The sequence below is a fragment of the Electrophorus electricus genome, chromosome 23, assembly GCF_041902795.1.
Source record: "Electrophorus electricus isolate QZ-2024a chromosome 23, ASM4190279v1, whole genome shotgun sequence".
NCBI classification, from domain to species: Eukaryota; Metazoa; Chordata; class Actinopteri; order Gymnotiformes; family Gymnotidae; genus Electrophorus; species Electrophorus electricus.
The window spans coordinates 14,720,258-14,747,961 of NC_137519.1; the positions used below are offsets into that span (position 1 = coordinate 14,720,258).

Sequence of the window (27,704 nt, forward strand, 5' to 3'; positions counted from 1 at the left end):
ATTATTCCAAAGAACTGTAATCTCTAAAAGACTCTACACATTATCTATCCAAAAGATTCTACACATCTAATAGAATCATAGATTCTATACATTATGTCATTCATTATAGGTTAACCAGCAGAAGTGTGCACACCAGGTATAGAACTTCAGGTGAGAAACTAGCAGGTGCTTTGGACACAATTGAGTAGAGTTTTTCTCCCAACGCAAGACAAATATTCACTCTGAGTTTGTGTGCTACTGCCTGAGGGAACAGAGACTATAGAGATATTCCAAGCAGAAAAATGTCTCAGCTTGGTTCTTGAAATCAGAGTGGGCCAAACACCCAGCATACACCCACACAGGCAAAACAGAACGTCGGCAGCACAGTAAGTAAACACGACTGGAGGTCAGGGAAAGGAAGGCACCAAACGCTTGGGAAGCAGGTGAACGGTGAATGAAGGATGGAAAGTAGGATCAGTTCTGACCACACACAACAGCACTGTGTTGTGTTTTAATTATTCACGTCATAGGAGCAGAGAACAAGTAGAGAAGGCCTCCATCTACCTGCACTGAGGGGCCCCTCACGCTGCTAAAATTCTTCCACTTGTGTGCGTCAACATCATGACAGTAGAGCCGAAATAAGTCGTGCTCCTCTGAGTAAGCGCTTTCCTGGGAATTTGCTCACGGCATGCACATGACAGGGCCAAGGTGATCTCGCACCTTGTTACAGACAGGACTACAACCAAATACAGCACTCCTGGTAGTCGATGAAGAGACAGGATGTGTCAGCATAGTGCGCAGCCAATAGTAGCTCAATTTAAAAGAAATATATATATATATATATATATATATATATATATATATATATATATATATATATATATATATATATATATATATATATAAAACATTCAAATGGAACTTTTGGAGAGATTCCGGCATGACGAAAACACAGAGTTCACTGTACATCACCAGCGGAATAAAGAGGCTGCCGTAATGGGAAAGACCACCTAGTAACCCAAAGGTCAAATTCTATAGTCGCATACACTGTGGCATACCTCTTGTACATAAGTATTTATCACGTATTTAAGCAACGCAGCACACCCTCTTAGTGACATGTACCATATGTGCTCAACTGCTGTGATCAACTTTTACCGTCATTGGAGAGCCCGAGCGCTTCACATAGCGGTTTACGCACGGAGTTCAAGACCTTCCGGGTGACCCTAGGCGCAGAGCAAGTTCACGCGGTATTCCAGCAGTTATTAACAGACTCCGTCTATCTGTTAGGATGCACAACTTTTGACACCCCTTATTATAAAAGAGCTGCGAAACAGCAATAACGCTAAGGTACTGTGCGAAATTAGGACGCATGCCAAGTTCCGAAAGAAAACAACGCGTCTTAACAACTTTTCGTTGGACACACGGGCCACGTCGTCGGTGCGCGCTTACAGATTTTGGCGACGCTGGCGACCAGCAGCCAGAGAGCGATGATGTAGGGGGTCTGCACGTAGCTCCATTCCCACTGGACTATCCTGTACCCACCGCCGTGGCGCGGTGAGGCGCCGTCCTCGGCGGTGGGAGCCGGGGCTTCCGCAGACCTGGCGACTGCGCTGCCGGGATTCCCGTACTCCTCTGGACTGGACCGGGAAGGAGTTCGGGAAGGCTCTGGAGGCACCGACGCTCCTTTAACGTAAAGGTCGGCCGCCGTCTCTCCGACCGAACACACGAGCAGCAGCCAGGTACAGATCAGCATGTTTCCTCTCCGTTTAACGGGTTGCCATCACCTTTCTTTGTGCACACGCCACTATGGTAACGAGCCCTCGGCGGGACGCGCCGGTACCCGTTTACAGAACCGACACCTCAGTCGCCGGTAACTCGCGAAGGTACGGTTGGCGCATGGAGGCACGTGACACAGCGGAGCGCCAGCTCCGTGTTAAAGAGCCATCACACACGGTAGACATCATCCTAGAGATCCGGAGAGATAACCTTACAGATGTGGATAACCGTAATCCCATTATCTACCTTTGCTGAAGAACAGAAATATGGCAAATGTCAGTCACGGTTAAATTTAAATATTCATAATCCTCTCATTGAAACCATGGAACTGCTGTGTAAACGCTAGTGTTTGTATATGTTTGCATCTGGCATTTTCAGAACACACGAAGCATGGTTAAGCTTTAGAACATAACTCGGAGGAACTCCCTCGTGTGTGTGGATTGTGCATTTTAATCGCGTGTAAGAAAAGAAATCACATTTAAACCAGTTTAGTCCATCTAGTGTTTCGGGCAAATAATGAATAGCAGCTCAACCAAACAACAACAACAACAACAACAACAACAACAACATCTGTTAAAATGCTTTATTTTTCAAAGGAAAACGAAATGAAATCATTCGTGTTCAGATTACACACTCCCTCGGCCCCGAAGGTCATACATTCAAAAACCTAAAGATAAAAGTACTGGTAAATACTGTTAAATAAAGATCTTCATGGGCAAGTATGTGCATAGAATGATACGGCATGAACAGTAGTGCATAGCTATAGCGACACCTTCAGGATGAGAACACAAGCATTACAGCGTTTAGGATCTGCAAAGTACCACACAGCATATGGAGAGGCCACCCAGCTGCAAACAACAACAACAACAGTATTGATAAACATCATTCAGACGCTTGTAACCAAGCTGTCCCACCCTTGTGCTTTGTACACTTATTTCACCACGTGACTTGGATTTGAAAGAAACGAAAATCAATCAATCAATCTACCAAGTTGTCAGAAATCGGTGTTTTAAAAACAGAAAAGATGAGACAAATTATTTAGAAAGAAATTAATTCTAACTTAAATAGGACACATTATTGGCTCAATAGTGGGAACCCTTCACCTCTGCAACGTGAATCTTCAAGTGGATTTCTAACCGCCAGAGGCCAAACATGACAAACTGCTGAGACTGATAAAACTGGAGAAAGGGAAAACTAAATCCGCCAAACACAAATGAACGTCCCTCAGTTTAAATCCCCTCCACCCAAATTCACATTGAGATTCAGGGTCTTAACAGCACTAATGAGCCATTACTGGTTGACTGATCACGTAAGATTCGTCATCTCAGATATAAACCTTAAGGACGAGTAGAACTGGAAAACTGAACTCAGATCAGTGTAAACCGGCAAATTTAACATCTCTTTCCATACAACATACCAGTCTAGTCTATACAAAGCCAAACTGAGTAAATGCTCTTAATATACAGTTGAATACCCCCAAATAAAACATAACTTGCACCTGTACAAATTATCCTGCTGAAAATACATTACTGTAGTATCATATATAAATTACATCTTGTCTGGTGTTTAACAATTTAATGTCAGGTACCAATAAAAACCAAGTCAAACGAACACATCATTGTGCTTGTGTCTCGATGGAAATAAAAATCTTACAGTATTTGTAACAAAGGTTTAGCGCCATTTGACAGGAAGTATCGTTACTCAGAAAGGAAGATGAAGTGTGTTTGTAGAGGGTGACTCAAAGCATCCATCCTCTGCAAATCAGACAGCTGAGCCTCAGCCTGCAGTCCTCAAAAACGTCTGCTGGGACAATTTGAGCATCTCAGAGTAGGCGCTCTGACCTAGGAACATTTCCTCCCCCCTCCATAGTGCAGTATCCATCAGGGCACAACGGGCAGCAGTTGATCCTGGATCAGCCCTTGGGCATCTCACACTTTCTCTGTTTCCTTGTTGAGGCCCAGCGCCTGCACAACCTCCACGCTCAGGCCGCTTTTCAGTGTCCTTCGCACTGCAACACACACACACACACACACACACACACACACACACAATAACTCAAGTCTTTCACCTGAGCAAAAGAACTCCCATCAGTCAAAGGGTCAATTAAATTTCTCCCCATGTTTGGAAATGTGAGCGCGTTTCCATTTCTGAAGGGGCCAGAAACAAGCTCCTGTTTTTACTGCTCTGCCCACAGGCCGATTGTCACGGCATGAAGCAAAGAACACAGAACAGCTGCAAATGAGACGGAGATTTAGGAGCTTTTGAAAACAGAGCAAACAAGCCAGGCTGACTCAGCTCCATTTCTGGACAAAGATAAATCACTAACTAACTTTAAAAAAAAAAAAAAAAAAGCATAAATAAATAAATCTCTCAAACTGAGAATACCAAACTTTCACATACAAATGTGCAGCCAACCACCTTGCCAAGAATAAATTACTAATATAAAAATAAAATTAAAAAACACCCCACACCATCATGAAAACAAATCACTGGAAAACTGTGACGAACAGATGGACATTAAATTTCAGACTCCTCATTTAAATGTGATTCGTAAACAAAGTTTAAACATTTAGCTATTAGAGCAAAGGTCACAGCACATTAAGAGAGCTCATGGCCAATAAGAGTTGAATGCAGACATACACCAGTAAACTTGTTGCATGTTCCTGGAGTCTTCACTCAAAATTATATAATAATTTAGTAGGTTATAAACCCAGATGGGGTCACATTATTCCTCTAGTCAGTGGACCTTTCCTTCAAACTTTATATTTAAAAAAAAAAAATCTTGCTAGTTACTCACATGATTTCCTGTTCACCCGTGACCGTTTTCGTGTTTTAGGGCTAGATGGCCTCTCTGTGGGATTATGGGTAACGGACTTAACCAGTCGATCCATGATCTCATCTGTTGCGTCATCTTGTGAACTTGCGCTGTCGTCTTTGCCTGTAGGCAGCTGCAATGGGCTAATTCCTAAACCTGTGTAGCAACGTTGTGAAAACGCATCACTCGATCATGAAAGAACAGTGAATTCATGCCCAGGACACAGCAAACTGCCAAGAATAACTGATGGAGAGAGAAGCACAAGCTCAACACCTTTTAAAATCATCAGCAGCCAGTTTAAGTGTTTAGGACCCACACCACGGTTAGTCCACAACACCACAAAAACACTTTTAGTGTTTGGTCCGTGACAGTACACACCAACACTTAATGTCACAGGCTGGGTTAATTCAGACAGCAGTATACCTTCACCAGCCACGCCTCGTGCGTCTATGCTGTCTACTGCAGGATCAGACAAACTCGCACCATAATCCGTCACCTCTGAAAGACCAGACAGGCCAGTCGCAACACCTGCTTTATGCTTTAAAATGTTCAGTGGGTGATGCCTCTGAGCAAATACGATAGAAGTTATCGTGATAAAACCAGAAGTGTAACTGAGGAAGTGTCTCAGTGCCTCTTATCTGACACAGGACAAGCATGCAGTTGCACAGACTTAAAAACCACCTCACCACACAGCGTCTCTTACACGCGCACACCATGACCACACAGTATGTTCTCTACCTTCGTCATTAGAGTTGCTCGGTGACGTGGGAGAAACAGCTAGATCGGCTGTCACCAGCTCTGTTTGACCGGAAACAACACAGTTAAACCCAAAACGTCTTTGGTTCTTAGAATTCAACAAATGTTTGCTATTCTCTTTTTGAAGGCATCACTTTTTAATAGAAAGATTTGGTCCTCTATTTATTATTGGCCCCCCAGCAGCCCAGTTCACACATCCTGCCTGCTGTTTACACACTGCAGTCTTAATGTGTTAATCTGCTTTTTAACTCTGAACCAGAGCCAGCGGGAGGATGTGGCTTCTTACTTCGTACAGCACGCGACCTGCGGGGCTTGAGGTTGTCGTTGTTGGCTATGAGAAGATTCTTCATGTTCTCATGCTCCTCTTGGGTTGGTTCAGCTTCCATTGCTGTGGAAACAGGGGCGGGGCTATCCTGGGACAGGAACGGGACAGCTCCGGAAAACTTCTCTGTCTGAGAGAACATTAGCATCATTAGACTGCCACCCTACGGGAGGCGTAGGGACGAGGCGTGTCCTCACCTCTGTGATCAGCTTGCCGCGCGTCTTGGTGCGCTCCCTGTTGGCGGCGCGTTTGCGTTTCTGTGTGAGGACCCTCTCTCGCGTGGTACGGTACTCCAGAGAGAACTCACTAATGATCTTGCAAAACTGAGTTATTTTGATGTCCCGGACCGAGTACGACGGCTGGCCCAGGTACAGAAGGAAGGAGTGAAACCTGTGGAGTGGGAATTGGGAAATGTCCGTCATCAGTCTCCTGTCCACAATTTAAACTAGTTCAACATTATTTTAAAATGTATGGTCTGGTTATTTGAACGTCAACACAGCGTCTGGTCATTACTACTTAGGATCTACTTCTCCAACTAGCTAGAGCTTTGGCAGCAGGTTTCCTTTCTTTCCAGGCACCTGGACGACACACGCGCTCAGTCACCTGTTGATGATGCGTCTGTGAACAACTTTGAGGATGATGATCCGTTCGGTGCAGTCTTTGAGAAACTCCGTCATCCTGTTTTTCAGCTGTGGTTTGGTCTCGTGCTTGGCCATCACCTTCAGGTTGTCCCACGACGTTTTGCACTTCCTCTCTAGCTGGACCAGGCAGTCGGACAACTGCTCAAAGTCCACCTGAAAGACAGACAGGAAGAGGTGAACGTAAGAACATGAGACCACCCACACCCACACACCCCAAGTAAATCAAATCTATATGGTTTGTCTCTATATTTGAAACAACATTGACTGAAATGCTGACAAACAGATCAAGTAAGGTAAAATGTAAGTGAAAACTGCGTATGCTACAGAGGGCTGTTCTTATTCACACATCATAACTAAAAAACTATAGTATTGAGTATTTCTATACTTGAAAAACAAGATATACAATATCTAGGACTAATGAAGGGTAATGTACAGAGAGACCTACTTTAGCAGATCGGGTGATGGAGGGAACCTCTGAGTAGACATCTGTGGTGTCTGGATAATTCTCCACCACAAAGTTACAGCAGTGATGCAGCAGAGACTGTCTGTGAACGGTGTCCTTCACCTCCATCACTTTCTCCAGGTAACTCAGCTCGAAGCCCTTTGCCTGGAGTTACGACACACAGACAGGAGGACGCAGTGACACTTTTGCAGGTGTCAAAGGGATCCCTTGGGACAGAATCGTCTTCCTGCACTCAGGAACAAAGACGAATTAAAGGAACATTTGCACAAGATTTGAAACATTACAGGTCCTGTTTGATGGAAAGGTTGAGAGCTGCTACGGTTCTTTCACCGTTGTTGAAAGCCGACATGACTGCACACGCTTCCGTTTTCCAGCAATAAAGTCACACTTCCTTATAAGTGTCTAACGTTACTGGGTACTTGCCGACTTTGGGTGTCGATCAGCATGTCCAGAACCTCTCAAAATCACAAGGATTCTGCTAAGCTTTTAATGGAGGGGACAGAAAGTCTCAGATACATCTTTGCTCAACACTCTGCCTGGGTGCTTGGACTCTGCAGGGTTCTGGTGGTGCAGACTTGGCTGCTACCTGAAATCTGCTGGAGCACAAAAACCTCTCAACACACCGACAACAAACGCTCAGGCGAGCTGGATTAAAGGTGGATTAAAACCTCCCATCTTTGTCTGGACACCTTACAGGGGCCTTGTCTTTAAAGGAAAGAAACTTCCGTGTTGTGAAGTGTCTTCCGTTCTTAGTAAAATGAACCATGGATGAAGATCAGTTTGCCAGAATGTCGATGTTGTTGTCCTTCATGAGCAAGGCTGCGTGTGTACTGAGAGTTCGTCGCGTAACATCCAGCAGCTCCAGTTTCCACTCCGGTCCTACGGAAACACTACATAGCCTGGCTTCCAACCAGGTGGCTCTCCAATTATTCAAACCGCCTGGCAGACGGACAACAGCATCACGTCGCCATGGCGAGCACGATTTGTTGCTTGAGTCCACTCCCGCTGGGGGGCCGGGGTGAACTCGGTGGGCTCTGATGAGGTGAACGAGACAGTCCACTTACACTGGAGCCGTTGAGGAAGTTGCCGATAGCCAGGAGGGTTGCCAAGATGCGTTTGAAGGTTTTGTTCTTGGCCAGCTGCTCCATGCCGAGTTTCAGGTCGAACAGGGGCTCGGCGATCTCCTGCAGGACGGAACAGGGCGGTCAGCAGGTGTAGAACAGGACAACAAACCCACAAGTGCAGACGACACAGACAGGCCTTGTCCAAAGCTTAATCACAGCACATTAAATAATTCAACTATCTACATCTATGCTTAAATAACTGAGGAGGTTATCTGAATGTCCATTTGTGTGGTGGCCCACAGGATGTACAAAGTTCCCCTGAAACACATTTCTGAAGGCACTGTAAAAGTATGCCCTGCAGGTCAAAGGTCACAGCACCTTCTCCACACTCTCGTAGTTGAGCTTGAACGCCCAGAGCTGCAGACGTGCGGTCAGCCCACTGATGGAAGCCAGAGTGAACAGGAACTGTTCGGCCGTCCCCAGGGGCACGTCCGGACTGGCTAGCTGCGCTTCCTGGATCTTCTGCTTCTCTTCCTCCGTAGGGGTCATGGTCAGGATTTTCTACGCACACACACACACACGCGCGCAATATAAAACTTCACGTTCCTGATTCGTCCGACACTGAAAAAGTCATTTGTGAAAAGGGTAAGAGCACTGCCCTCTTGTGGATGAAGAGGTTAAGTACCTCAATCCCCTCTTTGCTGATGGCAAATTCATCAAAGTTGAGAATGGCAGTTTTGATGATGTGCACCGCAGGCAGGACAGTCATGCCGATGTTTATGGCATTACTTCGTTTCGGATCAAGCACGTGGATCTCTAGCTTCTTGACCTCAGCGCCTTTCTGAAGAACCAAAAGAGGGAACTGTTAAAACGTGCAACAGAACCTTCACCTCCAGATTGTGTTTTAAAAATCCTAAGAAACAGAAGCGCAAGATACAGACGCTGCACGGCTTGGGCACTGTAAACCAGCTCTGGTTGGTTACAGCAGACATAATATCACCATCAAATCAATCAACACAACTCTTTAATTACTCACATCAGTCATGAGCCCAGTTGTTAAAAGCAGTGATGCCATTTTTAAATGTTCTTTTGCACAGTTATACTTTTGATCTGATAATCTGTTGAGTTCCATCAAGTTCACACCAAGTCTTACTTTAATCAGGCTTTCAGGTTACCTTTGCTACAGGAAGGTCCTTCGCCTTGGACTCAAACAGATGTTCCAGCTTTTCCGTGTCCACAGTGACCTTATCCAGCGACGCCCACAAAGTGCCCCGCCCAAACTTGCACTTCCTGGGGCTGTCAGGCTGTCTGAGCTCCTTCCAGAACAGTTTGACCGTTTTGCGTTTCTTGGCGAATGCCATGTCCAGGGAGGGGTGTGGGGGAGTGGTCAAACCTGGGGGAGGTGGGGGCTGAGGAACTGGTCCGCACAGACCTGCAGGAGGAGGAGGGGGGGGTGGAGCTAGCCCAGGAGGAGGGGGGGGCAGGGGAGGAGGAGGGGGCGGAGCTAGCCCAGGAGGAGGGGGGGGAGGAGGCGGGGGAGGAGCTAGCCCAGGGGACAGGGAGCCTATTCCTGGAGGTGGTGGGGGTGGTGGAAGAATCCTATTGGCCATAGCTGTGTCAAACGTGTCCATGTCTAGCACGTCAAGGTCCTCTTCCTGCAGAAGGTCGGAGAAGTCCAGGTCTCGGATGCGCAGGGCCCTGGAGCTGGGCTGCAGCTGCCCCCACGCGTCTTGGTTGCCCCGGGTCAGCGGTGTCATCATGGTCTTCTCCAGGCTCCGCGAGTGCGTCTCCGCATCAATGCTATACTGCGGCCTCAGACACCTCCGCGTCTCCTCCTCTGCCAGCCGGCTACGGACGGCCTGGGCACCGCTCTCCAGGGCCTCCATCTCCACCTGTCTGGGGGCGTCCATGCCAGCCAGGAGTTTCGAGGAGTTCAGATTCAGGCCGGAGAGGCGGCCAGCCAGGCCGGAGAGGCCTAGGTCCTCCGCCCGGACGCCCCTTAGGTTGTCTCCCAGTCCGGGGCTCTTTAGGGGCCCCGGGTCATTGCTAGGGGGGGTGCTACAGGTGGAGGTCTTCGAGTAGAGCATGTCCAGCAGGAACTTCCTGTCGTTAGAGAGGGTGCTGGGCTGCTCGGCCACACTGCCCTGGCTCTGCACACTGCCACCTGCTAGTGGTAGGAGAGAATAGCGATTAAAGGGTCAGCATCTCACACACAGCCAAATCTAAAGCTTTAACGTCAAAAGGCAAATTTCTGAACTCACGTTACACACCACTGGTACATACAGTTCATTATTGCTTGTTTTAAAGTAATAGTAATTTATTCGATGCATATATAAACAACATGTATTACTGTAGATTCTGTCTTCCCCAAAATTATGCCATTTTACATTAAAGAGCAAACATCCATAAAGGACAAAATGGGTATGACAAATTACTACCAACTGAATTCAAGCTGGTACATGCCAGCAAATAAATAAATAAAATGCCCCGATACAGAGAGCACTCACCACTCCCACCAAGGACGAGCGTTCATCCATCTTAGCTGCCTACCTTTAAAGACCCCAACATGTGCGCAAAGCTGTGCATTTCCACAAGCAACCATTGCAACTCCCCACTGGCACCCGGCCGTCTGAATGTCGCTACGACTTCAGGCTCCGGTTCACTCCACCAGGGAAGGCAGAACAGAATCCGGAAAGGGAAGAGCCCAATCTACACCCCTTACTGTTTACATGCCCCGTCTGTCTATCAGCTAGTCTGCGCTCCCTGGACATTAGAACTGCGGTCCCCTACGTGGAGAGAGACGGAGTTGGCCCCGAGTCCTCAAAGACACAGGAGGGAAAATATTTTGGTTTGAAATTAGGACTCTGGTCTTGGGAAGGAGAGAGACAGAGAGACAGAGAGACAGACAGAGAGTGCTCATCTCTTGCCTGGTTCATTGTGGTGAGCTGTCTTTGGTTGTCCTAGCAGCTCCAGGCTGCTGCTGTCCTCACTGGAGTCTCCCTCTGGAGACTGGGGATCCTGATCACCACTGAAACCCGTCCCTATACCCAACCCACACACACACACTTACTTCTTTCGGCATACTTTACACTATACCAAAGGAGAATAGTTATATATTTTGAGAGAGATGGATATAAAGACCACACACACACACACACACACACACACACACACACACACACACACACACACACACACACACACACACACACACACACACACACACACACTGTCTATTTGGTATGTCATTAACCCCTAGGGAGCATTTCAGTCAGTCCAGACTAAAACACTCTCTATAATACTTTCAGTTCCTCTTTCTACAGCCAAATGCCCAGTTTGTGTGTGTGTGTGGTGTCTGGGCACAAGTCCTTCATTTCTGTCTTTGGCCCATGACAGAAATCCTGTCTTAACAGAATAATTCTCCCACTAGCAGTAAACTGAATTCCCCCCCAGGCAATTCAAGCCTGCTAAAAAACAACACAAAACAAGTGGGCTGGTCCAAACTCACCCCATAGTGTCTTTTCCAGCTCCCTGTGCTTGAGACACTGGACACTCGGTGGTATAGCGGACGGTTGTACAGCCAAGTGTGAGTCAACAGTGAAGCATTGCTAATGCACCCACTGGATCATTTAAAACAAGAGTGGGCCAGTGCAGTTACTGTGTGTGTGTGTGTGTGTGTGTGTGTGTGTGTGTGTGTGTGTGTGAGAGAGCCAGGTTGATCCCAGTTCAGTATGGTTACTGTACTCTGGAAAAGCATACGTCTGCTTTATCCTGTACATATGCTGCCAACTTTCAGTGGACATAAACCACTTCAGCAGCCCAATATTAATGTTTATGTACTTTTGCTCTGCCAAATTCTTCTGTATAGACTGATAAATTACAAACCAATACTGCTTTAGAAGTGCAAAAAAACCAAAAAAAAAACCCACCCACCCATCCCCTACAGCATAAAAGCAGAGTTTAGGCAATTAAAGCAAGAATCCTAGGATACCCAGACCAACAAAGAAGCTGAAACTAAATCATATTACAGTTGGAGGACCCACCGTCAGTGTGCCCCTCTAAGACCCTGGGAGCTCCACATCGCTGCAGACGGAAACGTGCTTGTTTTGAACGGTCACCCACCGCGCGTTCAAAGCCCTATTCCTCCTCACCGCCTGCAGTAGTAAGAAACCTTCCCCGTTATAAGGAGACTCCTGCACAGACACTGAATATAGAACGATGACTCTCCCAGCAAGACATGTTACACAAAACGCCCGCAGCCAATCACAGCACAGAGCTCGCTGACTGAGCTCCCAGTCATCGCTAGAAGAGCAGAGCAGGGTCTGAAGAGTCTCGTCAACTTCCTTATCATTTACCACACACACAAACACACAGGCCCCCTTCAGTCTCTTGCATTACTCTGCTAGTGTAATACTTCTGTATTACCAGCAACAACAACAAGTAAACCCCAGAGCACTGTCAGGTTCTACAGACCATCGTGCTGCTTGATTGCAGTCCTTCATCCTAATAATCCAACCATACACCCCAGTATTACCAAGTTGTTGGCCTGGAATATTGCTAAAATGATTCCACAGGAGGTAGAACTAAGGGAGATCCCTGACGGACATCTGACCGATCATCCAAGGAACGTCAACAGTCACACCCCCGTCATGAGCTCACATTAGACTGGGTTAGACTGGGAGAGGGGGCGGGGGGCTCACCTGTGGCTGGGAGTTTGGCTTCGGCACGGCCAGCGTCGGCATCCGGGCCGGGAGGTTCGGCAGTGAATGGCGGTTTTTTCCGCCCTCCCTTCTCGCGCTGGGCTGCAGCCAGATGGCGTAAAAACGTGCCTCTAAAAAACAGGCAGCGCAGAGAAACCGCACGGTTATGGGGGCACAATGACAGCCCGGGTGCAGGAGACCCGACACTGCACTATAGGGAAGGGCTCATTTCAGAGCCTGTAAAAACAGGTTGCGTGCTACACACTAATTATTTAGAGACATGCACTAAACATTCAAGTTGTACAGATTGGTTGAATGAAGTGATGCCTGATGACAAAAATAACACGCATGCACACACACACGCACCATGTGAAGCATGCCAGAAGACAAGGAACTGGAAGTGACATTAAAATTTGAGAACCTAGAATTTGTTAGTTAGTGGTTCTTTTCCATTTTACACATATCTAATCTAGTCTGTGGCTCCAAGCAAATTATAAGGTATACTTTTAATTACATTAGAAATTAAAGTTAAGAGACAAATTACTCGTACAAAATCAAGAACATTACAAAACTGGCTCCATGAAAAGACTTATGAAAATAAAAATTAACATTGCAATTTAAAAAGAAAATGAGAACGTTCAAAACTAAACAACTAACCAACAATAAGCCACAAGACTAAAAACACAGGTTGCGTTTACCAAAGTCATTTCCCCGGTTAGCCAAAGAAGACAAGCTAGGCATTACACAGCGACACACACATTACAAACCACAGGTGATCACAAATCGGCAAAGTCTTAAAACGGGTCGGCACGAAACGAGCCACACACCCACCAACACCCAGATGAGCTCGACAGACAAGACAGCACACAAAGGGGCAAAGGTCACTCATTCCATTCTGGGACTGAAACCCAGCTGGATTCGGTCAGTTGTAGTAACCACAGAAGTGTTACAATCTCCAGCTCTGCCGGGACAACGTGGCTACATCCTTGTAAATCATTCCCCATGCGTAATCAACAGGAAGCAGTAAATCTCAGTCAGTCATTCTCAAACACATTCTGCTTTGAACTGCTAAATCGGTTAATAAAAACCTCCGCTGTTAATCACAGTTATTGTATTGTAATTATTGTACAATATAAAAGGCAAAAAAGGTCATTCCATTAGATATTACTCATGACCATGTACATTCAAACCATTTTAAATGTGTAAAATTGTAATTTATTTTTTATTTTTTTATTTGCCAATGGACACAACCCACAGGCCAAAAGCACAGTGACCACACAAGCCCCAGCCATCGGGTCTACAGCATAGCCGTCCATAAACACGTGATCCAACACAGTCAGGACGAGGCCCATGCCAGCAGACCAGCCTCGACCATTAGAGAAACCAGAAGGCTGATCTCTGATCAGCAGAAAAGAGGAGTTTGAATCTTCATCACCACCACCACCACCACCACCACCACCAGGCACTCGGGAATTGCAGGTACTTACGCATACTTCTTCAGAACGGGACGGTTTCTATTCTCATTACACTCCTCAAAGCTGGAGAGACATTTCAAGTTGACCATTAACTCACTTTTCACTGAACGCTGAGAAGAAACCCACCCACTCTTAACTGCATACACTTCAAAGATAATTCATGCATTTATGTCAGTGTTCATGCTATAAAACAAAAAAAAAAAAAAATACAAAAAAAACCAAAACTGTGATTGACTAAGATCTTTAAACATTTAGACCACATTCAAATTGATCAAATGAGACCAGTCCAGACTGACCAGACCAGGAGGAGTTAGTCCTAGGCTGAAGTATACATGCCATCCCTCCCCACAAAGTCTAAATCAATGGATTGCAGACTTTTTTTTTTTTTCACAAAAAAACCCCAAATACTTTCATAATCATATCTGACAAAATATGAATTGTTTTTGTAAAATTCATTCCAGACAAAAGGAGAAAAACTGCAGCTCTCAGTAACGGTCTGCAAGGAGATAAGGTTAGCGCTGAGTCACACACACACACACACACACACACACACACACACACACACACACAGGGAGGCAGGATGCAACTGTGACAGTTAGAGACGAAATGAGGGCAGGAGTGGGATCAGACCGTAATCACATGAGACGTGCACACAGCACACATGAAGCAGTCATCCATTTGGGGAGGATGAAATGTCATTATTGTACATTCCATGAACAACGCCAGCCAACATTCCCCCCACCACAATGACTAACCCTGCTAACAGACTGCTGATAAAACTGAAGAGCTGCAGCTACTCACCAAAGAGAATCTGTCTCAAGCAGTCTGAGAGAGAGAGAGAGAAAGAGAGAGAAAGAGAAGGAATTTTGGAAGCCACAGTGGCAACGAAAAGAATTGGGAACCAAGCAGACACACACACACACACACAAAGATACTGCACATGTTCTGTGCATGGACACACAGACAAGTCCTGTAGAGATACGGGTGGACATGCACAAAGATATTATACAGGTATTGTGGACATACAAAGAGACAGACACTCACTCACACAGACAGAAATAACAGGCAGAGTTTACAGAGTCTTGGCACCAGATCAGAATGAAGACTTTAAAATATGAGCCTCCTTTAAAGTTATCCAGGTTATCCAAATCAGGTCGAGGTGAACTCTTTAAAAATCACTCAGACTGCCCCCCATAAAGCTCACCACACAGCTTTATCAGGTCACAAGTAATGTTCTCTCAGATGACCACGGTACTACTACACACTCACTATTCCGGTTCACCATCTCTAAACATCAACACAGATGCAGACCAGCGAGTCATCAAGCGCTTACAGCCACCCCACCCCAAGACGCACTTGAAGCAGAAAGGCTTCTCCCTATTGCTTTACTCTCTGCTCTCTAGTCTTAATACTCCATGTTCATAAACCACTGCGAGGAAAACAGATGCATTCCATCCTGTGCTCCCTCCGTCTTCATTCCTTATCCATCCTCTACTCGCCCTGTCTTTATATCCATCACTGTGTTGAGCCACATAAAATGATACTCACTTAAAGAACCCTTTCTCCTCCGTGCAGCTCTGCTGTTCCAGTGAAGTCTGACTCTCCTGGGGAGGTGTGTCCGTGGAACTCACACTGTGGGCAGGGAAAGACAAACACACACACACACACACACACACACACACACACACACACACACACACACACACACACACACACACACACACACACACACACACACACACACACACACACACACACACACACACACACACACACACACACACACAGCAGGAGCTCAGCAAAGACAATCCAAGCTTCACAATTTAAGCAAGACAAAATGCTATTTTTGTTAGCGATGTTTTAGTCTAAATGTGACTGGAGTTCAGCAGGAGAACAGCTTCACTGAGCAGCTATATGAACACAAACTCCAAATCCATCAGAATAAAGCGTCAATTTAAAGGACGATTTAAGGTCTAAACCAAAATGCAACAGAACTCATTCTGAGAGCTGAAACCAGAAACTCGTGTCTTCATGATGGACATGTTTAATTTCTCAATCAGAACCATGTCTGCCTGTATTATGTGTTTAGGCAGCAGTAGAATAATCCCAGTCTCTCTGGCACGGAGGGTTCCAGAACGCAATCCGACATGCGGGGTTCCGGAATCAGACTGGCAGTTTTGCTCCTTTAACATGTTTCAGGCAAGCTGACATCACAGCAGCACAGAAGTGAACTCATCTGCCCCAGCAAGGAGGAGTGGAGCGAGTGGAGCAAGGGGAGCCCCCCCACACAATCTTCTGAACGCAGTCTGCTTTTAAAGAAATGCTAGCACAGAACCAAACACCTATATGTGATATTGCGAGGGTTTCTCTCAACTCTGAAGTTTCTTAGATTATTTGTTTTAATTCTAGTTCCATAGCAGCAAATAACATGTCCCAGAAGAATGGACAAATCACACTTTCATTCTTATGCAGACAGCAGTTCCCAAGAACTGTGCAACATGAAGGTGACCCAGGTTTATCAACAGAGGTGTTAGGCTGCTGCACCATGTGATGAGCAATGTCTTTATGGTTGGTTTGGAAACAAGACGACAGGCAGCAGATAGAGATGGTGATACAAGAACAGTTCCTCCTAGAAAACCCCGAAAAGCGGCTTTAGCTGAAAACCTTCTAGTGACCAGCTGCATGGTAGAGGACGGATGATACAGACCTTATAGAGGGCTCCTGGGTTATGGACCCCGCCTTTTTCAACCGCCGTCTAGAAATCCCCATATGAGCCATGTACTGGCTCAAGAAAGAGCGCCCCCTGGTGGATGGTGCCAGAATGAGAATGAGAGAGAGAGAGAGAGAAAATGTGCAAGAGATGTCCGGTTACATGAGTAAGCAGTGGGTTAAAACATTAGCAAAAAGAAAAGGGACCAAAACCACCAGCACGCAGGACAGCTCGTAGTCCCCGCCACCGAGACACGTCGCCAGGAGCCCAGCAGGCGGAAAAGACAGAGCTGGAGAAGCAATTACTGTAAACACGTGGAAGCCAAAAGTGATTTGTTGTAACTAAATTTGACTGCCAGTTTAGTCACATCAACACCGAGGAAGAGATCCAAGGGAACGTTTATGGCAAGAAAAGAAAAAAGAAAAAAAAAACAAAAAAGAAAAAATAAACAAGAAACCAAAACATTTTGTGCTTAAAGAAAGGGCCCTGGTGACTGAAAACAAACTAAATTGCTGAGGTGAAGTGATCCTGTATTCACACACACACATGACCTCAGGGGTTGCCTCCACTGCTAACACCCCGAATCAAAGGTGAAGCCAGGATCGCCACTTGGTCCGCAAGAGGGCCAAATTCCTACATCTTTACGGAGACAAGAAGGCATTCCAAGTACAACATTAGCTTTCCGTATATAGGTAGGGAATGTCAGCAGGAGAAAATGTGTTGCTCAGGCCAGGGACATTGGCTGGAGAGGGACGTAGCAGACTGGTTATACTGGGAGGCAAAAAGAACAGGTCCTGCTGGTAAACCACCACAAAATCTCATTTTCTCTTACAGTAGAAAATGAACATTAATTATAATGTGCTAATCTGAACTGGGCCCAAAGATCAAATATTCTGCATACACTAAAGGCTTATGCACCATTACCAAAGCAGATTTCTGTCTGGTGTTTTCACAATAGTTGTGGTTGCTGGAGAGCTGGCAGTGTACGCATGTAACCATGGCAACCTGGCTACATTCGGCGTTTCCTTCCGAGTTTGTTGGCTATGGCGCATTATGCTCCCAAACTCCTGCTACAGGGACCGTTACCCCTCGCATTTACGCCAGGAAGTTGTCAGCATCTCCCTGGAATAAAGCACCAAACGTTCCCTCAGTGTTTGTCTCAGAAAGCGTCTTTCAAATCAACATGTGAAGTTTGGGACGGAGTTTAACCGTTGGGTTAAAACCTCTTTGGCACTGCCAGTTAACACAGCAGGTCCCCGTGACGTAGAATCACAGACACCGATACTTCCAGAGGACTGTTTTGGCAGATGAACCTCTTAAAACACAACATTAGCATCATAAATTAAAACCGTCAACAGTCCAGACTGGAGGAGTTTGCTGGGGGTCTCGCTGGGGAGTTTTTTCAGTACACTACAGTATAATGGCATTCTTCGAAATGTAATTTCTTAACATTATACCATCATGTGTAAGATTACACAGGCATAGTAAAGTAGAACATTTTACTGTGGAATGAATGTCCACTGGGTGTCCCCTGCAGTATTCAAGCACAGACTGAAGACCCATCTATTTATGAAATATTTAAATGACCTCTGACCCTGCTCCTATGTTGACTAACTGAAACTCTAGTCCTTATTGTAGGGTATTGTTTGTTATACTGTAGACTGTTCCTGTGTTGACTAACTCTAGTACTTCTTGTTTATTACACTGGATGTCTTTTAGAGCTTGTGTGTTTTGCACTTCTAGGCATCAGTATTGATTCCTGTATTTCATCAGTATTCTAGTAACCTGCTGTACTGTCTAGGACACATTGAGTAAATTACAAAGCAAATTTGTAAGTCGCTCTGGATAAGAGCGTCTGCTAAATGCCGTAAATGGAAATATGGTTAGTGTCTTAAAGGAACTTCTACTTATGCTAAATCCCCTACTTTATATTAAACCATTTCTCATGTAGAACACTATCTGCAGTTTTTTGACCAGGAGACTGGTCATAACTCTCCAAATGCACCACCACCCAAGATCACTAGTGTGTTCATAAAGGCTACAATACCACATATGGAAAGGCAGCGTACGGTAAGAAGTCTGTTCCTGTCCGTGGGCTTGTGCTCACTCTTTCCTACACATAGCTATGCGGCAGGCGAGAGAAAACATTTACTTTGGTGGAACTGCCAGTCTCTTCTGCGGAAGGTAGCTAGGCCAAGAATCACTGCTACTGTCAATCACAGGTACGCACGCTAGTGCGTGTAAACACCCGTGCTCCTGTGAGCACACAGACTAGTGCTGATATAGACAAGACAGTAAACACCAGCTGTCTTGCCGAGGTGCACTAGCGTCATTACTCAAGCAGAGATAGGGTGAAAGGGACTCTAGAAATGGAATATGTTGCCCCCATGTGGACAGAGGAAAAAAAACAGTGTGCATAATAACTGTCAACATAAGTGAAGGAGGAACAAATACTGAGTATTTGTTTCATACAACAAACCACACACACACACACACACACACACACACACACACACACACACACACACACACACACACTACCCACAGGCGCTGCTCCACATCAGGGGTGTTGATGGCAGCTCCATTGTTCACAATGGAAGGCAAGATGGGGGCGGAGTTCTGTGAGGCAGGCTCGGGGGCGGAGTTCTGTGAGGCAGGCTCGGGGGCGGAGTTCTGTGAGGCAGGCTCGGGGGCGGAGTTCTGTGAGGCAGGCTCGAGGGCACTGGCGAGGGGGCTATCTAGCTCAGGACTCAACAGGCATGAAGAGGCAGGAGACGCCATAGTGGGTGGGGACGTGGGAGAGGAGGTACCACTTAGACCTGCAAGAAACGACAGTCAACGACAATGAAACTGACAGCTGCTCATTAAAACCACAACATTTAGAAAACAAAATCAATTTTAGTTCTGCTATGTGCAGTTTTCCTCCATCTCAGTCCACTTCTAAGAGGAGCTCCAGGGAGGGACGGCACCTTTACCGAGACTCTGAGGGAAGACAGGCAAGGGCTGGGACAGAAGTGGACCATCCAGGACATTCTGGGAAGAGGACCGGCGCATCTTCCTGTCCTCCTGCTTGGAGGAGCTCTTTTTCTTCCGCTCCTTGCGGCCGTGAAGAGTTGCGTCGTCCATTTCCTCATCCTCGTACTTCAACGCGTTCTACGGAACACAACACGACGGAGGAGTCATTTTAAAGCACCGCAACAATAAATGGGCAAACTATTCACAGATGTAATTGAGTTTTAGTCACTCAAACTAAAGTAGCTGTTACAGCAGATTTTTCAATTTGTCATCACTGAGGATAAAATAAAAAAATTAAAAGCCCTCTTCATCTGCAAACCTTTTTGCGATATTAATCCCGAGGTCAGCATTAACACAGCCCTCTGGGTGTTTCTCAGTCATGTTACTGGCCCTCTACCTCGTATATGACGAACTGCTGTTTGAGGTCCGGCTCTGTGCCTCGGCTGTTCATGTGTTTCTGTATCACACTCTCCATACCCTGCTGCTCCAGACTGTCTGTCACATCGTAGAATGTGTCCTGGTCTGGTAGGGCTGCAAGGGTCTTTTGGGGGGGGGCAGCAAAAAAAAAAAAAAAAAAAAAAAAATCATCAGTATAATTCTATATTAAAAGGTAAATGTATTACTACATGATTGAGTGAGTGTGCTTGATTTTTTTTGCTGTGTGCATCATGCCAGTATGTAGTACCCTGAGGTACACCTTCATGATATGGGTGTGTGTGTGTGAGTGAGAGAGAGAGAGTGAGAGTTACCTTGTTGATGAGGGTCATAGTGTAGACCAAGAGCTCAGAGTCCGATCCGGTCTTCTCCTCCAGAATATCCATCAAATACGACCAGGACTTGGCACCTGAAACAGCAGCTCATGATGTCGACATGCAGTCCATTCCGAGTGCATGCAGTGTGCAGGTCTGTGGGGGGGTCCGTACCTCTCTTACAGTCTACCGTGTCGACCGCCTCGATGAGCAGAGGGCTGTTGGACTCCGTGTACTCCACAAACACGATCAGCAGCTTCAGAGTGGTCTTCACCACCAGCCGAGACTGAGAGAAAGAGAGAGAGATGAGCCCACCTGCGCTCTGGAGCAAATCTGAGCACTTATAAGTGTTCTACACTAGATGGCAGTATCACTCCTCTGTACACCAAATCAACATAATCACTTTCTCAGAGGAAGATGGCATGGAGCATGGCTGTAGGGAAAAGGAAAGGAAGTGGTGAAAACAATTCCTAAGAAAAGAAAAAAAACCTCTCAGTGATGGCATAACACTCCCACACAGCTGACATTTTCACTTCCTCTGCGACAGGATGAACGAGAGGACACAAGACCCTCGTACTTGATGTCAGTGAAGCCAGTAACACGTGGCGTAGGAGGCCCTGCCTGAGGTCAGGAAATGCCACCCAAACACCGGGTGTCTTGTGCAGACTTGCTTTAATTAAACAATTAACCAGGGCCAGTGACCGGCACACTGAGTAGGTCTGGGTAACTTTATGATGACATCATTTTCAGCACAAACGTAAACCACAATGACCAATGACGCATTTTTGGTCATTTATTGGCAACAGAACCCTCTTTCTTTCTCTGAATATACTTCAGCATCTCATCAGACGCCAAAGTGTTTATAGACGCGAGACAGACGCTACTGAAAGAGCTTTGCCCACGCATTCAAGGGAAGGACGGACAGGACCCAGTCTTGTGTGTGAGGTCAACACAACACTGCAGTCACTCACCAGACCCTGTGTGTGTGTGTACACATGACTGTATGTGTATGTCACTCACCGGGCTGCCGCTAAGTGTGTACAGCCACTGCACTGTTTCGTTATGGTTTATGACACCATTCATCCCATCCACGAACAACATGATTTGACTTAGAGCTGCAAAAAAACCACCCACACACACACACCCACACACACACACACACACACACACAGAGAGAGAGAGAGAGAGATCAAAGCTCTCACTTGTTAAGCCTCTCATCCAGACAAGGTGGTAGTTACCCCACATCCCCCAGACCTTCAGTACCATCAAGGGTGGGGCATCTGAGGGGAAGATGAACAGATGTGATCTGAAAGCTGCTGCTCATCTCAGGGCAGACGGTGTCCACGTCCTTCTCCAGAGCCCACAACAAACAACAAAACTGTAGCATTTTCCCCCTCCACATGACAGCAGAATCAGCATTGTGCTGGCCCTGACCTCTGAACTCCATACCATGTGCAGGCCAAAAGGCTTACTGTCAACCCTGTGCTTACGTCGGTGTACCAGCACATGGAGCCGCGTCCAGCCGGACTGGTGGGCAGGTGTGGTTGTGTGTACTCTGAACATCTCACCTCGGAGGATGTAGTTTTGGTAGTTGTGATCAGCCTCCGCACCCACTTTGATAAAGCAGGTCAGGCCGTCAGAGTTGACAAATTCCGGCACCAGATCCTTATCGTCCTGCAGCATGGGACCAGACAGACACGCGTGTTTGTTGGAGAACAGTGCACTTATTCGTGCACATGCTGGTCAGTGATCTAACCGCGTGCGGTTTCACAAATGTGCACGTGCATGTACTTATCCCCCCGTAGTTTTGTTTTCGTTCTCCAACATTGCCATTAGGAACAGGAATCCATGATTAATTCCCATAAGGTCACTAACACACTACAAATATGAAGAACTTTTCCTTTTTTAAAAACAAACCGTTTAAGCACCAAACTTCTGCCAAGACGTTCATCTTGCCGGGACTCTACAAGGTTTCATGCAGCATTACAGATTAAACTAACACAACCTCTCGGCACCGCGGGGCAGGCATGCCCCCCCGGCCCCTTCATGCACTGGGCCCTCACACTTCCACACTAGATGTGATACGGTCACTTCCTGTGGTGAGTGTGTACCACAGCTGAACATTAATACTATAAACCAACACGACGATGTGGATTCTCTGCCGTTCTCTTACACAACCCTGATGTTGGAAACCAAGCCCAAGCTACAGTACGGACGCACAGGCGGGTGTTAAACACGACCGCACCGCAGGTAGTTCACGAGCGACGAGGATGGCGACCGACAGTAAAAGCCCCCGAACAGCCCCAGCCAACGTGTCGACACAATACAAGGAATTTGAGACGCCTTGCGGCTCACTGAGCTTCATATGAGAAGAGCCTGCTTCTCGCCTTACGCTTCATTCAACCCAGTGACCTGTGACCTCTTTCACGCTCTCCCCCCGACACCCTGGCGTAACCCGACCCCACCCTGCCGTTCTCACCTGAAACAGCTGCTTTAAGGAGAAGAGGGAGCGACGCAGCTCTGGCCCGTGCGAGTTGTACAGTTTCTCTAGAAGACAAAAGAAAGCAAAAGCGTTACGCAACATCTGCACAACTCTTATTAAAATAATAGCGCTAATAATACACCAGAGAGAAGGACACGTGTGCTGTACCCAGGAGATCTATGGCCATGTTTCTACACTGCTCGGGTGCCTCAGTGAAGTCACCACTCGGACGTACTGAGCCAATCAGGGAGCTCCATTCAGAATCACCATGGCAAATGTCTGTTTCTGCATCACAAAAGCCAGAGGCGGGAACCCAAGTGTCGAGGTTCATCTTTGGATGTCAGACAGCATGATGGCTGCCTTTCCAGAACAGGAATGTAGTGATGTAGTTACGAGCTCGAAAGGCCAATTAATGGTTGTGTTGACACTGAAAAGCCATTGAGAACCAATTGAAAGCAAAAGCAATTTAGAGACACAAAATTACAGCATGTGGTATCCACAGGCACTTAAATCACAAATTGCTCTCACACACACACACACACGCTCAATTCAGACCCAAAAGGCTTTGATGATTCACTTACAAATTCACATCCATTAAATAAAAATGGTCAATTGATGCAACACTGTCAACAATGCCAAGATATATACAATATAATCACAATCTCGATCTAACACACACGAGACTGATCCTAGAACAACATAAATTCATATGCATAAAGTCCATGCATTGAGCTCCCACTTGCGTCCTACTAGGCCTTCAGCCTTATAGAGAGAACAGTTTCACTCTTTTTTGGCCCCACCCCTCAGACGTCTCACCGTGCCATAAAAACGGAAAAACCAGACATATTATGGCCAACAAGGCCATTGCCGATATTCTCAGCTTTGTTTAGGTCATCATTCCTTTTACACAGCATACTCTTAACGGTCGTAAGTAAACACTTCACTTTTCCCATAAACTGGATGAAGATCTTGTAGAAGCTCCGACAGATTTGTGCCATGTTTGCACCAACACGCACCATCACTCAAACATGTCAGATTGTCAGAGATCAGTTACAGAAGAAGAAACAAAAATGCCGAGTGAGTGAGTGAAAGGAGAACACCGCTGGCAAAAGAGGACAAACTCGTCCAGCTACACTCCAGCCCAGTCAAACGCCATCTTTTCTTCTACTGTTCTCACACTCTCAGCAGGAGCTGGAGGACTGAAAGAGGAAGTGAGACAGTAGTGAAGGCTTCATGTCCACCTCTCCCTGTATGACCCCATGTGAAGGACACCACTGGTAATGGTGGGTTTACTGTGTGTCCAACACATTCATCCAAGCAAACTGCATTATTCAACCATAATGGACAACCAAGCCACAGACAGAATGAACTCAAGTAACCCTGCATTTACCACATTCTTCTTTTATGAGCAAACACTGATCTGTAGTCAACCATTGGCCCATCTGTCTGCTATAGAATATGGGACGACAGAGATTAGTAAATCACACCCAAGCACTTTGCATACATACAAACTTCATTTGAACAGGTTGGGAAATCAAAAATGTTTCTAGACTACAATAATCTGCACCTGCACCACATTGTGTTTGGTCTATGGTTGGCGATTCACATAAAACAGTGAAAGTGTTTTATTTTTAAATGCTGGTCCAGACACGTCACAGTGGAGCACGGTTCAGGAGTGTTCGGTGCCCCACGGGAATATTAGAGGGGACTGGAGTTTGAAGGCTGAGCAGTGTCTGTAACTTTGTGCTTTTATGGAGAAAACTTGGCTTTCTCCTGGAAAGCACACACTTGTTTTGGTGATCTATTTTGACAACCAACAATGCATGTTGGACCTGATGCCAGGTGATGCATGGTTGGTGGCAGTAATTACGTGTGCGTTACCACACACACACACACACACACACACACACACACACACAGAGAGAGAGAGAGAGAGAAAAAAAAAAAAAAAAAAAAAAAAAGAAGTGTGTGTGTGTGTGTGTGTGTGTGTGTGAGTGAGGGGAGGGAAGACTCCCAGGACAGAGGCATGGCTAATAGAGTCATGGTTCCTCACAGGGCTGTGGGGTCATGATAAAAGCATACACATGATAAACTGGGCATCAAGAGAACAGACAAATTACCTAAATCATATATAGGATGCGTGCGCGCGCACACACACACACCTCTCTCCTGGCAAGTTACATGTTAGGTCTTGAATATTTCTGTCTTGCGGGTCTTGACGTCCTCTTTCTAAAACAAGCCTGACAAGGTGTGGTCTTGTCTCAACACTGGAATTCCAGGTTTATGAAGGAAACCTTCCGTTTTGTGTCCGTGTGATGGCGAGGACCAAAGTAGCAGAGGCGACACAAATACCTCTCAACTATTTCTCCAAGTCCACAGCAGAACTGAAAGTGTGCGGCTCCAGATCACTTGCTGGTAACAGAACACCATGATATCTTGATAAACACTACTTTACACCATGTTTACATCATGTTATTTTAGCTGAAAATAAATAAATAAATAAATAACAAAAACTCAGGTCTTGTTCTTCATCTGTAACAATTCACTTTGCTTTACTTCCATAAATAGTCAAGCTTTTTATTGCCAATTTAAAAAAAAAAACCAAACAAACCAAAAAAAAAAAAACCCACACACACACACACACACACACACAACGGCTGATTCTTTGGTATAAGGAAGTAGCTTAATTTTATATATATATATGAGAAGTAATAGGTCAGTAAAAAGGAAGTCCAGGTCCACATGACAGTGTCACATCTACAGGAGGGATAAGCAGTCAGTATTCCCATCTGAAGTAAACGCGAAGCGAAATTCACCAGAAATGCAGCATGAGAGCAGACTTTTCAATTGCATGGCACAAAGACTTACTTCCATAAAATACATGCACGTGGGTCTCGGACACGCTGGCTGGAACACCAGGAGGTCTGACCCGGAGATGGAGAGGACCGCAAACCACAAACATCCAAACCCAAGTGAACACATCCAAACACAGGAGAGACGCCAACTGTTCTCTCGTTGACGTGTAAACAACTGCACTAGAAGCGTCGGGGGTCCGGGGATCTTAAGATGGTTCAATGAAACTACTGCAAGTTTATGTTATGTTATGTTATTTGGTCAACATGTAAAGTCAAGGTCAGTACTTGTCAGAAAAAGAACAAAACAGAAAGGCAAGACAACGTTCCTGCCTGAAGGTGACATCATCTGATATACGTCATAATTGTCCGATATACAGCCGATATAAAGCCTAGACTTGTTCTGCACTTCTAGGCATCAGCACTGACTCCTGTATTTCTACAGTATTCTAGTTCACTGGTATCTTGGACTCTAACCTACTGTACTGGCTAGGATATTATTTCAGAAAATGACAAAGCACCTATGCAATACAGGATAACTAGAACAACAATTCAGATTCTGCAGCCTTTGTGAAGCACCCACCAGTGTTTGTGCATGAGAAATAGTGTAAATAAATAAAAGATATGAAGTCACAATGATGAAGACTTTCCCCAGTAATCAGCTCCCCTGCAGGTCTGTTCTCATCATTATCATATGAAGCCAAAATAGCTGATCTACAACCAGAGTCAGTGCACAATGAACATGGACACAAGAGCTCATCTACAACAAGTTCATGAAACACAGTACAAAAGTCAGATGTGGATGGCCAGAAGATCATGTCTGAAAAGTGGGCTATAATAATAATAATAATAATAATAATAATAATAATAATATTTATATGCCTTTCATAAACAAAAGGTTGCTTTATAATGCAACATTTAGATACAAAAATAATGTTGAAAGGTGTTTTAGGAAGAGACAAAAGGATAAAGGAAAGAGAGGAAATATGACTCAGCTCATTAATGTAGATCTTTAAAACTGAGGCAGGACTGTTGCTCTCATCGTTTCTGCTCTTCTCAACAGGAACAAACAAACTAGTTTCGTGGTGAATGCAGAACACTTCCCTAATCACCACAAGCAACGCAAGCCAACTGCGGACCTCCCAGAGATTGGTAGTGAATAGCGGTCAACACCGGCCATAGCAACAGTTCCTGTATTTATGGGGTCAGGTTGGGCGTCTACTGCTGCAAACAGAAAAAGAAAATTACATCGGACATCAGTGACGTGACATCCTACATTCCTGAATAAATAATGACCACAGAGGCCCTGTGGAAGCAGATTCTACTGGCTAAAGTCATGAGACACTTTCATGTTTGCTGGACCTGCCTGTCATTTGGCTGTACATGGAGAACACTAAAAATTCTCAGTACAGAGAATTTCTCAACTCCTTGCACACTCACTTCCAGAAACATATCAATCTGGACAAACGTAAACAGGAAAAAGGCCATCTGGGCCTCACATTCCAATTACATGTGTGTATCGCAGGGAACGTACAGATGACTGATCCGACCACGAGTGAAGAATCCTGTCCTGCACTGTCAGAGGACTCCAGCTGAGTCCACTGAGCTCCCGAACAGGAAATCTTTAGTTAAGATCAATAAAGGAAACAAAGAAAAGCCAGAGGAAAGTCCAAAATCTGAGTTTAGGTCAGTTCACTTCTGTATTCAGCCACCATCCTGTTTCTGTATTGATTAGCTGATGACAAACACTCATTGCTGGATCTGGATTTTACTTTGATGGAAGTTCGTGTCTCCCCCCTACAGCTGATTAAGATTTGCTAATTGAAGCCGTCCTTAACGAGCTAATAGCCATCTCTCCCTCTCACAAACTCACACAGCCCCTAAAGAACAGAGTGAATGAAAAAC

General features: G+C 45.8%; 1 protein-coding gene across 11 annotated transcripts in view; it reads right to left on the minus strand.

Moving 5' to 3' along the window:
• Window positions 1-2,324: 2,324 nt before the first annotated feature.
• The window catches only part of fhod1 (formin homology 2 domain containing 1), a 38,068-nt gene continuing 12,688 nt past the window's right edge, over window positions 2,325-27,704 (minus strand). Inside the window, exons 4-29 of one of the 11 annotated variants that reach the window (XM_081706189.1) lie at window positions 22,945-23,012; window positions 22,034-22,139; window positions 21,486-21,580; window positions 20,640-20,751; window positions 20,466-20,560; window positions 20,114-20,257; window positions 19,671-19,854; window positions 19,247-19,520; window positions 16,699-16,794; window positions 15,540-15,623; window positions 14,793-14,816; window positions 14,004-14,054; window positions 12,517-12,647; window positions 10,744-10,857; window positions 8,992-9,980; window positions 8,502-8,657; window positions 8,195-8,377; window positions 7,817-7,936; window positions 6,735-6,896; window positions 6,252-6,442; window positions 5,846-6,038; window positions 5,613-5,778; window positions 5,309-5,368; window positions 4,994-5,068; window positions 4,553-4,726; window positions 2,325-3,763 (exon numbers count right to left, since the gene is read on the minus strand). In XM_081706189.1, the coding sequence (XP_081562315.1) occupies window positions 3,684-3,763; window positions 4,553-4,726; window positions 4,994-5,068; window positions 5,309-5,368; window positions 5,613-5,778; window positions 5,846-6,038; window positions 6,252-6,442; window positions 6,735-6,896; window positions 7,817-7,936; window positions 8,195-8,377; window positions 8,502-8,657; window positions 8,992-9,980; window positions 10,744-10,857; window positions 12,517-12,647; window positions 14,004-14,054; window positions 14,793-14,816; window positions 15,540-15,623; window positions 16,699-16,794; window positions 19,247-19,520; window positions 19,671-19,854; window positions 20,114-20,257; window positions 20,466-20,560; window positions 20,640-20,751; window positions 21,486-21,580; window positions 22,034-22,139; window positions 22,945-23,012 (4,127 nt within the window). In that variant the 3' untranslated portion in view covers window positions 2,325-3,683. Of the gene's footprint in view, window positions 3,764-4,552; window positions 4,727-4,993; window positions 5,069-5,308; window positions 5,369-5,612; window positions 5,779-5,845; window positions 6,039-6,251; window positions 6,443-6,734; window positions 6,897-7,816; window positions 7,937-8,194; window positions 8,378-8,501; window positions 8,658-8,991; window positions 9,984-10,743; window positions 10,858-12,516; window positions 12,648-14,003; window positions 14,055-14,792; window positions 14,817-15,539; window positions 15,624-16,698; window positions 16,795-19,246; window positions 19,521-19,670; window positions 19,855-20,113; window positions 20,258-20,465; window positions 20,561-20,639; window positions 20,752-21,485; window positions 21,581-21,728; window positions 22,007-22,033; window positions 22,140-22,944; window positions 23,013-27,704 lie in introns of those variants that run through there. The other 10 variants (XM_081706188.1, XM_081706190.1, XM_081706195.1 and 7 more) reach the window with 10 other exon arrangements.